The 15414-nt window shown below is 38.5% G+C and overlaps 1 protein-coding gene across 1 annotated transcript in view; it reads left to right on the forward strand.

Moving 5' to 3' along the window:
• The first annotated feature begins 468 nt into the window (after nt 1-468).
• Nucleotides 469-15414, forward strand: part of larp1 (La ribonucleoprotein 1, translational regulator) — a 51684-nt gene continuing 36738 nt past the window's right edge. The window contains exon 1 of the mRNA XM_033978192.2: nt 469-1079. Coding sequence (XP_033834083.1) covers nt 734-1079 — 346 coding nt within the window. The 5' untranslated portion in view covers nt 469-733. The remainder of the gene's footprint in view (nt 1080-15414) is intronic.

Consider the following 15414-nt stretch of genomic DNA (forward strand, 5'->3'; position numbering starts at 1 on the left):
TCAGTCTTTGTGTGAGTGTAGCCTGGGCTGGAAAAGATTAGGTATATTAACATTTTGGACATCGAACTAAACATTTTTACTATATTAGCCAATTTTCTGTTGAATTAACTTTTTTCTTCTAGTCATAAAAATGCTATGCTGTTTCCCCTTATTTTTTCCCCCCATATTTCCTGCTTTACTGTTCATTTTATATTTATTTGTCCTCCTCTGGTAGTTTAAAAGTACAGTGGAAATGATATAATTCACTTTTAGTCCTGATTTAGTGGTAAATTAGACCTAATTTAGATCTAGTGGTACTCAGATCTTTGGTGGTATTTGGTGTGGAAAGTGTGAAAGAGGCTGTTTTATTGTCGTTTCTTTTAATGACTCCCTCTGTCTAAACTCCGGCGGCCCTGAACGCAGCTGACACGGCCTGACCCGAGGCGCGCTCCCGTCTGTACGTGCCTACTCCCCCTACGTGAGCGTGCGCGTCCACACGTATCGCGTGGTGAGGATCATCCATATTGGTGCTAGTGCTGGAGATAAGGCTTAATCCGGAGGCCCTCGGACACGTTTCTCCTCGTTTCGGTGCGTGTGGCTGCGGCCGGCCCTGGTGCGCTGTGGACTGAAGCTTTGGTCTGAACAGCGGCGGGGCAGCGTACAAACCTCCAATTTTTCCCCCCGAAAGAGAACACTGCCGATCGGCCAGGACTGGTAATCCTACCGGAGGAGACAGGCACGGCGGAGGTGGGAAATGGCCACTCAGGTGGAGACACTCCTGCCCGGCAACCCGCTGTCCAAACCCGAGGACCACAGCGCCATGATCCGCGGTGAGCTGGGGCAGGGGGACCGGGGCGGGCGAGGGGACGAGGCCGAGCGAGGCAGCAGTTGCGCCGGGCAGGGAGGCACCCACGACTCGGAGCAGCACCCAGCCTCCGGTAAAGAGCCAAAAGGCGACTCTGACAACGACAACAAGCCGAACGAGGAGGGCGTCAAAGGCAAAAAGGAGTTTACCGAAGCCCCTCCGCCCAAGGTGAACCCGTGGACTAAGAAAATGAACGCGGTCACGGTGGTCAGCGTCAACGGACAGGCGCCCAACGGTTCGTACATTTTTCACTTCCATACGCGGTCAGTTTGTGCATGTCAGCCTCGGTTTGCTCTCTTTTGGGCGTGCGTGCCTCTAACAACACGCTCAAAACAGATGTCAGAGAGTAAAAGCTTCAACTTCGTGCACAAATACGCAAAGTAGTTGGTTATATTTGGCGTGCAGACCCCTCCTGCTGCCACTGCAAGCTATTCTTGGAGCTCCCAAGTCAAAATTTGGAAATGTCTTTAGTGTCAAGCTCTTTGCAGGCAGATTTTTAACTTTGGGTGGACTTTAAAGCATTTCAAACAGCTCAAACCGACTTTATACTCGTGCTTTAACTTGTCTGGGTAGTTTTAAGCGCAAATCTCGTGTTAAAATGGTTGATTTCGTAGTTTTTCTCGTGTAACGCTTGTTACTATGCTGGGGTGTTGACATACGGTAAGACACTGGAGAAATTAATCTCTGCACTCACGTTGGCTCAAATAGTGTTAAAATAGTGCAGTGGGTATAATTATAGCTTTGATTTACGGTTTTAGTTTCCTTTGGGGTATTTTGAGCCACATTCTTGCATATAAGCACATTTAGTCTTATTTTAAATCCTGTTGTGCAAGTCTTGTAAAGTCTACTCCATTCACAAGTGGTATCCTGGGTTTAGTTTTTTTTCTTTCTATTTTTAAGCTTTTGTCTGCCAATTGTGGCTTTGTAGTTCAAGTCTTCCCCCAAAATACACATTTGGTTGGCAGTAGGATAATGTGTAATCACGTATGTCCTGTTATATGAGTCAACTTTAAGCCTACAGACTCCAGTGTGTGTCAAATATTTAAGCTCCGTGTTTACCTCCTGGTTTCAGCCAGTTTCGACATAAAACCACTGCAGACATTTTGCAGGTTAGCCGCCCCAATGACTTGCATTAGCAGCAAAGCCACCACGAGTCGCCCTCTTGGCTAACAATAGCACTCTGTCTGGCCTAGCACAACCAGGCCCATTAGCATAGCTTCTTTAGCATTTCCTTCACCGCTTACGACTTTTTAGACAATGTGTGTTCTTTTGTTGCCTCTACCTTCCCCCATGGCTCTTAAACGTAATCTTAAATGTATAATTTGGTCGCGAAATCCACTTAAAAGTTTGTTATGGGCGTCACGTGTTCACTCCACGTGTTCCCAATAGAGAAAAGCAGCATGGACGACTGTAGCTAGCATGCTAACAGGCTATTGGCTTCTGATTTGTAGAGTAGACGACACCTTTATGATGTTTTTGGTGGATAAAGATTTGTTTTTGAGACGCAGTTGGTTGGCATGACAAATTTAAAAGATTTAATTTACCAATATTACCAATAAATCTCAATAATTGGTGAAATACAAGCTAAAAAACTGCTACTACTTTTATGATCATAATGGCAAGAGACCAGTAGCATTTAAAGGGACCACATGACGCTATTTTCTGACCCATGTTATAATGTTGTTTCCTTATTCAAAAACCTGGAGTTGTGTTTTGTTTCATTCGCAGGTTTAAATTATTCTCTCAAACTGAACTTTCTCTTCCACCTTGTGATGTCATGTGGTAATACAGGAAGTGCTCCACTGTGTTTTTAAACTCTGTACAACTTCACTAGAATCGTTTTGGTGATTTCAGGCCTGGAAACATGTGTGAATGAAATAAAACACAACTCTGGATATGTTTTTGAGGAGGGAACAGCATTAGAACATGTCTTAAAGCTCATAAGAATCAATTCTGTGTGATGTAGAACTTTACCAAGATAAAGATTGTCATGGCTATTAAGTAGTTTTCCCACAATGCACCAGTGTCGAGAAATGGGTCTACCATTTGTAGAGTGAAAATGGTGCATTGCTGATTGCATTTTACTCTAAACCACACACAACTGATGAACTGGTGGATAGACCAGCTGGAGTAAAAATACTGTTACTTCAAAAATATGATTCAAGCATTAAATTACTCATGTAAGAATAAAAACATTTGGGGAAACTACTACTCAAATAAGACTAACTGTCTGTAACATCTAATTTATAATTTGAAGCAAATATACTTGGAAATGCAAAAAAAAAAGATATAGCACAAAATCTGGTATTTTCAAAGGACATACACAAAAATGAGACAAACATAATCATATTTAAAGGAGCGGTGCAAGAAACACAAATGTTCAAGCCATTTCATATTGTTGGCATAAAACTTTTGTCACTTGTGAACTTACAGTGGGAAGAAAAGAGAGTACTGTTACACTGTACCAATATATTAATCAAGTAGGAGTAAAAGTATTGAGTCTTAAAACTACTACCTAAATTTAATTAAAATTGAATTTCACCAAGTTAAAACTAGAGTAAATTCTAACTGTTGTCAGGTTGGTTATTTGGGGGCAGATTTTTATGGGACTAGGAGCTGCAGCGTTATATGATTTCTTTGTTTTGCATGTCATTTCTCAGGCCTCATTGCTCTTTCGCCATTCTCTCATCAGATCTAGCAACCCTGGCTGTCCGTCTACCACACCTCACCAAAGGCGGCATCCTCAGCTTTCGAGGAATTGTTTTTGTTGCCAGTTCAACCAGCATGCATATGCTTCCTGATGCATATAGTTGTTGTCATGGCAAATATTTTTTAAACACTGTTTACACTATGCATTATTAGCTTTACAAACTAATATCATATTACCTGACTCAGGTGTTTGCTTACAAACTTCACTGGCTAGTGGGCTAAACAGGGCCTCAAAATATCCCCATACATCCAATATAGAGGCTGTTTATTAGGTAAACCAAAAGTGGATACGTTTTAATAATAGAATTCTGTTAAAGTTCACATTTAAACATGTCCAGGAGAACTGGCAAAAACACAAACCATATTTCAGAACATGTTTTTACAGATCTAACTACAGGGTTAGACCTTTGTATGCAGAATAAATTGGGAGATTTTATTGTTTGTGGAGGAAACATGGTACTTTGCAAAAGCTGCAATTTTATATTTGCTCATTGTGTCCACTCAAATTGCAATTTCGATACTAAGGAATGGACTAGATACTCAATGTCAATTCCAATACCACAATGATGATTAAAAACACTCTTCTTTAGACAATAGAAAGTGATTTTCACCATTAAATGGTAGTACTTTCTTTTAATATTACCATGTGGCCTTATATCTGTGTAATCCTTCAGTTGTCCAGGTAGGGTCCATAGTGGTCCATTGGTGTATACTAGTCTATATGTCTTATACTTGTTCTGATACAACTCAAGATCATGCTAAAGGTATTCAGGAAAGGTTCATTTCTGTCCTGTGAATGTGACTTTTTTTAAAAAACTTGATCAAATGAGTTTCTAGTTTTGATGTTTCTTTTAGTATTGATTAGTATCTGATTTTTGATACTTTTGACCTAATATGAACTAACCCACGAGTCCTTTGCTCTCTGAGCCCAGTGTCTTCAAATAGGGAGTATGCTTAGACTTATCTCCTTTGTAGAGTTACCTTCCCCCAGTATCTCAGAGTGCTGCTGTTGTGATAATGGAAGAAGCACAAATTAAGGATATTTTTGTTGTTTTTTTTCAGCTGACTGGACCGTGAATCAACAACTCAGCTCCTTTGACCCTGTGCTTTCTCGTTACTTTATTTTACTGTAGAGCTTCGAGATTGATCACAATTGAAACAAAACGCATATCATAATTTCGTCCACAAACAACATATCCTGTCTTAAGTCTTTAACATGTAATACAGACTTTTATTATTGTCATTTAACCCAAAACAGTCCAACTTGTTTCTCCAAAGCCTCGTGTCTGCTCCAAACCACATACTTTTACTGATGGAGGATTGACTCTCCATTCAAAAGATCCAAGCTGATCACCCACCAAAAGAAATTATTAGATGTTAGTTTGGTAAAAATGTGAGTCATTTTTGCATAGTTGGTAGATTAAAAGTGGATATCATTATAATTAGTCACTGTGCCTGATTTTTACTGTCTTAGAATCATGACAAACAGAACTGCTTACTTTTAAATTGTTTGCAGTGGTCCAGAGTCATTCCTCATTTACCTTTATAGCGGGGAATAATTATTATGCTCGGAAATCATTAGTTTCTAAGCACTTCTCACAACTTTCAGAGACAAGCATGGAGTTTTGCCATCATGATAACGTTAACTACTAGTATGCTAGCACACACTTCCTGACTTTCAGGCAGTAAAACACTTTCTAATTAGTTGCAGACGGTACACGGCAAACTTATTTTGACCTCAAGAGCTGCTTATACAATATATCTGTACTGGGCCAGGACTCGGATATATGGGAAGAAATCTGATACAGGACCTTTAATCTTGCAACAATGTGTTAGGTCTGGGTGTAATGCTGTATTTGCTCTATAACCTTGTAAAGTTGGGAACATTTTGCCTCTTGTTGAGTGAGTAGGAGCAGAGGAGGACTTTGGACTGGTTGGCACTTGATTGTTTTGGGATCCGTTCGTTTCAACTCTTTAAAGTCAGGCCTTGATCCAAGACTGGACCAAACCAGCTGAAAACCCGACCAGGATTTCAATAGCTGCAGGTCATCTCAGGATATTTAAACCTAGAAAGTGTAAAAACTAGGGTCTTACAATTTGAGGAAAATATCTATTTGTGTTGATTAGATTAGATTTGTGTTTTATTTTTTTATTTTAAACACTTCCAGGCGGTTTGACAGTTTTAGTTTATCTTTCAGTCTTCCTAATACAAGAATGACATTTCAGAACATGTTTGTACAGATCTAAACAGAATGAGAGATTTAGTTTGTGGAAAAATTATGGCACTTCAAAAAGTCAGTATTTGTGATTTCCTAATTGTGTCCATTAGAAGTTTGATTTGATCATGGATTAAATGTCCAGCTCTTAGACATTATTTGTAGTTTTCATTTTCTAGAATGTCATGTCATACTTGGACACATACATAGAGATTTTTTCTGATTACATTGTACTTAAACATATCTAAAAGGATAATTTACAAACTTTCTAAATCCTGGCCATTCAGAAGAATTACTGGTTTAACAGAACAAAAGAGTGAAAATGATGTCCTGAAATTTTCAATAACATGCATGCGCTCTTTTGACTGAGTAAAACAAAAAAAATCACATTTTATTCGTCAGGAGACATCAATGCCTCTGCTGCCCAGGAACATTTTTGCCTGCAACGTTAATCGTTATAATCTTGGCTCATATGTGTCAGCTATCTTTAAACCATTTTTTAACCTTTTAATTAAAATCTCTTTTCCAAGGGCTGAAGTTGAACTTGGTGCGCATTCTTGAAGGAGGCAGATATTTACAAAAAGTGTAAGCACTTTGAGTAGCATCGTGATGATATTCTGATCATTCATCATTTGACAGACATGAAGACATGAAGGTTACACACTTGGGTCTATAATTCAGCCTTAATAATGTCACCACATGATTCCTTCAGTTATCTTTGCATAATAATTTATAAAGCAGACAACTGAATGCAGAATCAGCCTTGTAGTCTTTTCATATCGTGCCAGATCAACTGGCACATTGTGTGTTTGGGGGTATCTTCACGCTGTCTCCAAAACGCTCAGTGTGAGAGATGCTTTTACTTTCTAACAACATAAACATCCTTTATAGGCTGCAGAGCATAAGCAGAATCTCATTAAAGAGAAACCTTTGAAAGCTTTGGCTCTCAGAGTAATTCAGACTACAGGGAAGCTCCCCTAAACATGGATACATGGAAAGCCTCCAGTCAAACTCAACTCGCACTAGTTAACAATGCTTTATAACATTAACACCTGTTGTAACACATAAAAGGTAAATCTGGGTCATGGTTTCTATTTTCTTTATCTGTTATGCTGTTTCCTCATCACAAACGTACCTCATTCACTCATGTTTAACACACAAACCCTGCATATTTAGGCCTAGTTCTTCTCTCAAACAGAACACCTTCTGTTTCACCTTGTGATGTCATGTGGTAATACAGGAAATGCTCCACTGTGTTTTTAAACTCCATACACCTTCAAAAGGATCATGTGGATAATTGTCAATCTATTACTAAACAAAGGTAAAAGGTAGCTGTTGACTTAAAAACAACTGCTCTATTCCACCTTGTGATGTCATGAAGCATTTTGAGCTTTGTAGATGTAGACAGGATTACTAATAAAGGATTACTCAAACCTGTGAATGAAACAACATGACTGCAGGTATAGGTTTTTTTATGAAGTAACAACATTCTAACATGGTTTAAAGCTCACAAGAGTCAATTTTGCGTAATGTAGGATCTTTAACAATTTAATTAAATTTTGCGCATCTCAAACGTAATTTTTCATTTCTTTTTTCCCCCTTCCATTTTCACATGACTGCTGCCATGTTTATGTGCCCAGAACCACAGGAGACTTTGGCATCCTGGTATGTCAGGGCAAACGCCTATGACCTCACAATAGCAGAGCAGGTTTATTATAGAAATTTGAGACATGTATGACTCATGGTGCCAGTCACATGATTCTTTTGTTTATGTTTATCATAGCTACAAGTGCCAGCTCCCTCCTAGAGGCAGTGGTGGACCGTGGCCTCACGATCTGGGCTAGCAACCCAGATATACAGACATAGTTTTCGTAGGCCTGCATATGCCAAAGCAATCATATACAGCCTCTTGTCCACCTGCAGAGGTGCGCTGGAGGAGGCGCCGAGGCAGGACTAAGCCAACCCTGTTTAATTCTTGTAGAAGACACACTTGATTCTCCACAATATTTAATATTTTATTGACTTGACCACATACATAGCCCATCACAATGCACCAGCTGATTGATAAGACCACACAAGTGCACACGCCAAACATGTACATCACAACTATAATAGAAAGCAGAATGAGACTCACATGACACTCTGATTGGATAATCGTCTTGGCAACCAAAACACCAAAGCAACCATAAATTTGCCATTATTTCCAGTGTTTTTGTGGTTAAGAATACATCAGCATAACAGTTATTAGTAAAAGCTGTATTTGATTGAACATGTTAACTTCTAGTGTTGTGACGATATAAAAATTTCAAACTCAATTTAGATACTAAAGAATAGACTTGATGCTCAATACTGATAATAAAAACTTTAGACAATAGAAAGTAAATTTCAATATATATTTCAATTGTAGTACTTTCTTTTATCTTACCATGTGGGCTTATATCTGTAATCCCTCAGTCGTCCACATAGGTTCTAGTCTATGTGTCTTATACTTGTTCTGATCAAATTAGGATCTAGTTTTGATACTCGTTTCAGTATTGATTAGTATCTGATTTTTGATACATTTGGCAACCCTAATTTCTTCCATAGTGAAAACCCTTCTGTTCCTATTTTGTGTTGGTCAGTGGAAATGCAGAGGGACTGGTCGCAGACATAGACGTGTGAATCTGCGGTGTTGGCATTAGCATTCCTCTGTGACATGCGGCTAAGTTCATTAGCACCTGTAAACATGGTGACTCCTGTTTAAAAACTGCATCAAGATTAAAGCTGTGAACTGTTGGTCTTTGTTTGAGGTGTTTTTAAAGTTTCACTGTTTGTTGTGGAAATGGAGAGACGATTGATTTGGTATAACATTGCTACAAGCATCAGGGCGGTAAAAACTGTACCTGGATTATAATCAAATATTAAAACTGTATTGAAACTGCATCAATAATTGTTTCAAAAATCAAGTATTGTTTTCAAATAGGTCCGGTCCCAGGTCCGGTCCCAGGTCCGGTCCCAGGTCCGGTCCCAGGTCCGGTCCCTGGTCCGGTGCCTGGTCCAGTGCCTGGTCCAGTGCCTGGTCTAGGGTTGTACTCAAAATATCGATACAGCAATAAATAGTTGTGGATTTATGGACACTTTTAAACAGCATGAATGCATTGTAAGTTGTACACTTAATGTAGTGTTGAGCAGGTAGTGTGAGTCTGCTGTGGCGAAATTGTATTTTGATATTAAGAGCAGTCCTGGTTTAGTTTCTGGTCTAGTCCCTTGCTTAGTCTCTGGTTTAGTCTCTGGCTCAGTGTGGGTGTATCTGGTCTGGCCTCTGTGATAGACCCCTCTGCTATGGGAGTTCTGGGTGTGGACTGTCTAAACGCCCACAGTGATGTTTGATTTTACTGTGGCTAACCAACTTTTAAACCAATACTAGTATTTAAAGGAGATACTCATTTGAATCAGTACTAATAAAAAAAGACATTAAAATACAATATTTTACCTGGCCAATTTTAGTGTAAGACCTCACATAATTATATTTGTGAAAATATTAAAAGTCTGTACTCGATTTTTGTTCCCCATGTATTTGAGTAAAATGTGTCTTGCCCCAGTATAGATGTGTGTGTAATGACACTTGAGGTCTAAATAAATCAACTGTGTACTCGCTCCATCTAATTATCAAATGTTGCATTGTCAGATAATCAGGAGGTGCATGTTAGCATGCTAGTTGTTGCTTTAGCTTGACATCAAACTTTGCTCTGGTCTCTGAAAGTTGCTTATAAATTCATTGTGGTGAATAATAAGGATTGTTTGAGAACCATTTGGAAGCAAATGTCTGGGACTATCTCAGACACATCCTTTTCTTGCTCTAATGTTGCACCACAACAGATAAACAGTTCAGAATAAACCATGTTTAGTTCAAAATCGGTCCAGGTTCTCGGGATGAAATATATATGGAGGGGATTGAGTCAGATATAGTCTAAAATGTTAATTATTCAATTTTTTCCCCCAAGCTGTCCCAGTCATTCCCAGTTTGTCCTCAGTGCATTAGAAGTGTCTTTTGGAACAGAAGTAGTAAAAATTTAGCAGTTAATCTGAAAATATTGCAGTCTACACAATGTAGGTTTTTTTCTAAGAGCACGTCAGCCCCTAACTGAAATCATTTAGGAGCACAAGCAGAACCTTTAGGGGTGCGTTATATAAACAGATATCATTTTTTTCCAGTTAATATTATAGAGCTAATTTATTTTTTATTCATGCTCATTTGTTATGTAACCAGCTAATAGATGTTTAATGCAGGCAGATTTACTTAAGAACAAGAGGCAAGAAGCAGGTCATCTGTAAAACAGATCTGGTTTGAAAATAAACCATATACTGAGTGAATGTAAGTTTACAGTAGAATTGAGCAACAATTGTCTAAATTTCTTTCAGTGCCCCCTCTCATTATGCATCTGTTTAACATACAGTCTGAGTAATTGTGTATTGTCTGCTCTTTCTTAATATCATCTTAAAGCACAGACGCCTCATGCTAACACTCTTTAAGGTTCCCTCTTATCACTGAAACTACAGTCTCTTCTTCTGTTTTTTACATGTATACAGAATCAGAAGACTTTCCTAGTTCCTAGTTTGTGAACACAGTTCACAAACTAGGAACTTACTTCGGTGATAAAGTGCAACATAAAACACACCGAATAAATACAAATAAGGGCATGTACAAAGTTAAAAAAAGATATGCTTTAAAAAAAAAACTTATAGGTAGAAAATATATACAACAGCAGCATCAGAACAACAGTGCAAACATGACTTATTAAAGTGACCGGTGTTATAAAGTGTCCAGTTTTGTGCAAATATTATAAAGTGTTCATGAGACAAACGGCAGAGAGGAAGAAACTGTTCTTATGACGAGATGTTCTGGTCCCAATGGACTGTAGCCTCCTGCCAGAGGGAAGTGTGGAGAGAGTTTACAAAGGTTACTGTGGTCATTTGTTGCTACACTTAAAAAAGTCACGGAGGATGCGAGCAGAATGGCGTGGTGTAGTGATGTTGTGTATGAGTGACTTTTTATTAGAACAAAAAGGGTGGTTGAATTGAAACCCGTGGGCAGATGCTAGAGATGTCCGTGGGTCACACTCTCTCGCTGCTGCTGTAGACACACAGACTCCACACAGACCCAGCCTGAGCTCAGCCGCCACTCAGCTCTGTCTGCTGCTGCTGTGGGAGCAAAGAGCGGGATGAGATGAGGGGAGATGATTGAGAGCAGTGCGAATGAGAGTGACTTTTAATGCAAATACTAAGCAGGTCTGAGTGAGAAAATTATTCAGCTTCTGTAACTTTGTACGAACCTCACAGAAAAATGCACTTGTACATAGCTAGTGCTTGAAAAAAATACTCACACACATGCCAAAAATAAGGGTCAGTCTGGAGCCCTGCAATCATTAAAAAATATTTCATTTTATATCAGATTAATTTGAAAATCTGAAAAAAATGCCCAACTTCTTGAATAAACACAGGGCATCTTAGTAAAACAAAGCCTGGTTATGTCTTTAAATGTCAGAAAATACAATTGGACATATTTACATAATGTGAAATAATGGTTTCACAATGGTTCATGTGTCTTGACGTCTTGAAGCAGCAGTATTTGGGTCAGCCTAATGTAATCCTGAAGGCCCATGCTTGTGAGAGCACCCTCTGGCCCCCGTCTGCGTGATGTCATCAGATGGTCACATGGCTCCTTTGATGACGTCACTGCTTCAGGATGTGGTCGTGTGATGGCTGGGGAGGGGTTTTAAGGGCAGTTATTGGGTTAACATATCATTATAAACCAGCTGTGGAATGCATGTAATGTCTATCCATCGTTTTCAGAAAGATGAAAAAATAGAATCATTGTAATTAACAATTTAAGGAAAAAAAGTCTTCAAAATGTTGCATATAACAGAAAACTAAAACCCAAGAGTATGAGTAAACAGTACTAATAGTAATGTCACAATGCTAAAATCTCAAGCTCTTGTATAGTCTTTCCCTTGGTATCGAAATCAATAGAGATTAAGATGCCATAATAATAATAATAAGAATCATCATCAGCACTCTTTAGATGAGGGGTCTCCAACCTTTTTCCTGTGGCATTTTCGTTTGGAAATGTAGCTCACCAGAGAACTTTAGAAAGAAGAAAGAGTGTATGTATAAGAGCCACAGCAAGACTTAGATGGGGCACAGTTAGACACCTATAAAACGTAAACCAATTATCCATTTATGAGTGCACAAAGTTAGGTTTCAATTGCTATTTACACTTGTGCTTTATTACAGAAATTGTATTTATTTCCATTTTTATATTTCAGAAATCTTTTGGTGAGCTACTTGGATAGAGGTGGAGAGCTAATGGTAGCTCCCGAGCTACAGGTTGGAGACTCATGCTTTAGACAGTAGAAAGTCATTTTCAACATGAAATACTAGTACTTTCTTGTATGCGGCCTTATATCTGTGTAATCTCTCAGTCGTCCAGGTATGTTCCGTAGTGGTCCATGAGTGTATATTAGTCTATGGCAGGGGTCACCAACCTTTTTTAACCTGAGAGCTACTTTATGGGCACTGAGTCATACGAAGGGCTACCAGTTTGAGACGCTCTTCTGAAATAACAAATTTTCTCAGTTTGCCTTTAGTTATACATTATTAATAATGATAAATGATAATTATCTATGTGAACACACTGATCACATTGCAAGACACTGATCACATTAATGATTTCTCAAAATAATTATCAACAATGGAGGAGGGAAACAGATATCAGTATTCAGCACTTTAACTTTACTCATCTTAGTAATTGTTAAATTTCCAGATGACACATCACTACATCTCATAGAAAAAGTGTCCCATTTTCATTATCCATTGACAAACCTTTTTAACAAAACATAAATAATATACATTGCACCATGTTTCATAAAGTTATCAATTATGTAATGTTAAAGAAAAATAAGCTTACATATTTTTAAATAAATCTTGGTTGCGTTGTGTGACTTTTTCACCGGTGTCGTGAAAAAAGCCTGTTGTTTACCCAAAGCTGCGTTTAGCTCTGGGCTTGTTCTGCCCATAGTGCGCGTCCCTGTGGGGAGTGTGCGTCCCTGTGGGTAGTTAGTGTGGAGTTTTGTGAGACGTAGTGAACTGTCCCTCCACATTGTGCTGCTTTGCCGTCACCACAGTCGCTCCGCAGATGAGAGACGCGCAGGTTTCTTTTGTCTTAAATCGTTGTGAAAGTGATCTTTATTTTCTACCATGTTTTGGAGTAAGAAACTGCATTCAGCGCATCCTCACAGCGCTCGCGAGCAAAGCACTGGTTTTGTCACGTGCACAATACTGACCTTTGAAGTGAGTAGGTCAAAGTTCACATTAATATCTTAAACATATGTTCATTATACGTGAAGTTTAGATAAGTTGTCATTTTAAAATCTATATAAACGCAAAGGTGATTAAAAAAAAAATAGCAACAGAATAAAATTAAATTTTAGATGCAGCTCATTAGTGAGTTGTGCTATTTTTAGAACCGGTCTGCGGGCGACTCATGTGGGGCTTGGGGGCGACATGGCGCCCGCGGGCAGTGTTGGTGACCCCTGGTCTATGGGATCTTACACTTGTTCTGATACTAGTTTTAATTTTGATCTGATTTTAATTTTTATATTTTTGCCAGCCCTAGTATAAAATGATATTTCTGCCCTTTTGTGGTTAATTTTATTGCTTATTCATGTTTTGTGTGACACTTGAATCTCTACCTTTTACAGGCAAATTTTAGCACATTTCTGATACATTGTAAAAATATTGACAGAATATTGTTATCAAGATTATGTAAAAAATACAGAGACATTAATTTTTGTCAGTGTCTCCCAACCCCGCTAATATTCCTGTAATATTAACCATGTATTTTCCCTGTAGTGTCTCTTTAAATGAAGTGTGTGGGTGGGCCTGTGAGGAGAGGGCTTCTGTAGTATTCTCCATATTTGGCTCTTCAGGCTTCTCTGACGACACTCTGCACTTGCTCTGCTCTTTACAGAATGGGGATTTCCTTTTACAGTTGAATTCAGACTGCACTCGGGTCAAGACATTTACGAAGCAAAAATGAATGCAATTTTTTGAATTCCCATCATAAATGACCAAATCTGTGTCATTCTGTATAAAACCTGCCAACCCTGTAGTTTAGATCTGTACAAACATGTTCTGAAATCTGATTCTTGTATTGGTTTCTAGGGCGTAAGATTGACACTCGGTTCCAAGAAGGCACCAACCAAAAAGGTCCTGAAAAGTGTTTGTGTCAATGAGCCCACAAATAAATGAATACGCCAAGTGGATGATATCAGCCAAGTGGCAACATCCTCCAACTCAGTTCTGGTAAACGTGTAATTCCCAAAAAAATGTGTTATAGTAAATGTATCTACGTGATTTCGTTTGGCTGCACCTTTACACATTCGCACTCCACAATAAAGTTTGTCATAATCCTCCTTGTCCGTCAAGGTAACCATGCAGTAAAAGTGTGAAGTTATTTATTAAAACAAAAAGGATGTGTTCTGCAGAGCTGTCTTTGACCTAAAGTATGGAGAGAAAGCAAAAGTGAAATTTAAATGCGTGTAAATCCATGTGAGGATCAGCGATGCGCTCTGGTTCTTTTTGCGCATTTGTTTCGAGTTATAATTGAACATCATAGACAAATACAGGCACCAAAAAAAAAAAAAACACTGTTCAGGAACCGTTATCAAAAAGCAGGTATTAAAATACTGGTATCGAAAAAATCTTAATAGTATCCAGTCCTATTAGTTTGTCAGTTCATATTTCAGTCTTTTTGTCAATTCTTCTGGATGGGTTTAAAACGTGAGCTTTGAACAGAATCCCATTATTAAATCTTAAAGCAAATCTAATCGTAATGAAAAAATCACTGTTTCCCAAATCGTGCAGCCATAGTATTAAAGTATTAAACCAATGTATAAACCATAAAATTAACCACGTCCTTGGCTAACCATCCACAGAAATATTACTTCATATCCTTTGAGAATTTTATATATTGCCCATCTATCAGAATAAGCTGAAAAACATCACGTTGGAAAAATACTGAATAAATCTAAAAGGACTTATTACAAAAACATTGTCTGTAGGCCCCAAATTTAGAGTTTAAAATCCCATTGGACCCTCTCTCCTGATGCAGTCTCTCTGGTGAAGTTCACAGGCAAAATCCCATAAGGCCTAAACATTAGAGACCATGACTAAAATAAATCTGATACCACGGCGCAGTATTTAATGAACTGTTTATTTGGTTATAAGAACACCAGAGCCGTTACTCACAAGACGTCTCACACCTTGAATACCACAGCCTACCGTAATATTATAGCATTAGACAACCCAGTATTAGTGCTGTGCAATTATTTTGTATATTTACTTTTCAACAGTTTTTCAGTTAATCACACTCACCTTTTTTGTTAAATCAAAATCCTAAATAGGACCATGAATGCTTTGGCTGACCAGCCAGTCCCTTCTACATTTTGTTCAAATCCTGAAGGGTGTGGAACCAGACTGTAGAGGCTAAAAATTATCTGTCCAAACTTGAGACAGTCCTACGACAGCTGCTAATTGTCTCTAATGCGAAACATCTCATTCTCGTATAATTGAGAACAAAATATGTAACTGCTTATACCTGAGATA

The sequence above is a fragment of the Periophthalmus magnuspinnatus genome, chromosome 14, assembly GCF_009829125.3.
Source record: "Periophthalmus magnuspinnatus isolate fPerMag1 chromosome 14, fPerMag1.2.pri, whole genome shotgun sequence".
Taxonomy (NCBI): Eukaryota; Metazoa; Chordata; class Actinopteri; order Gobiiformes; family Gobiidae; genus Periophthalmus; species Periophthalmus magnuspinnatus.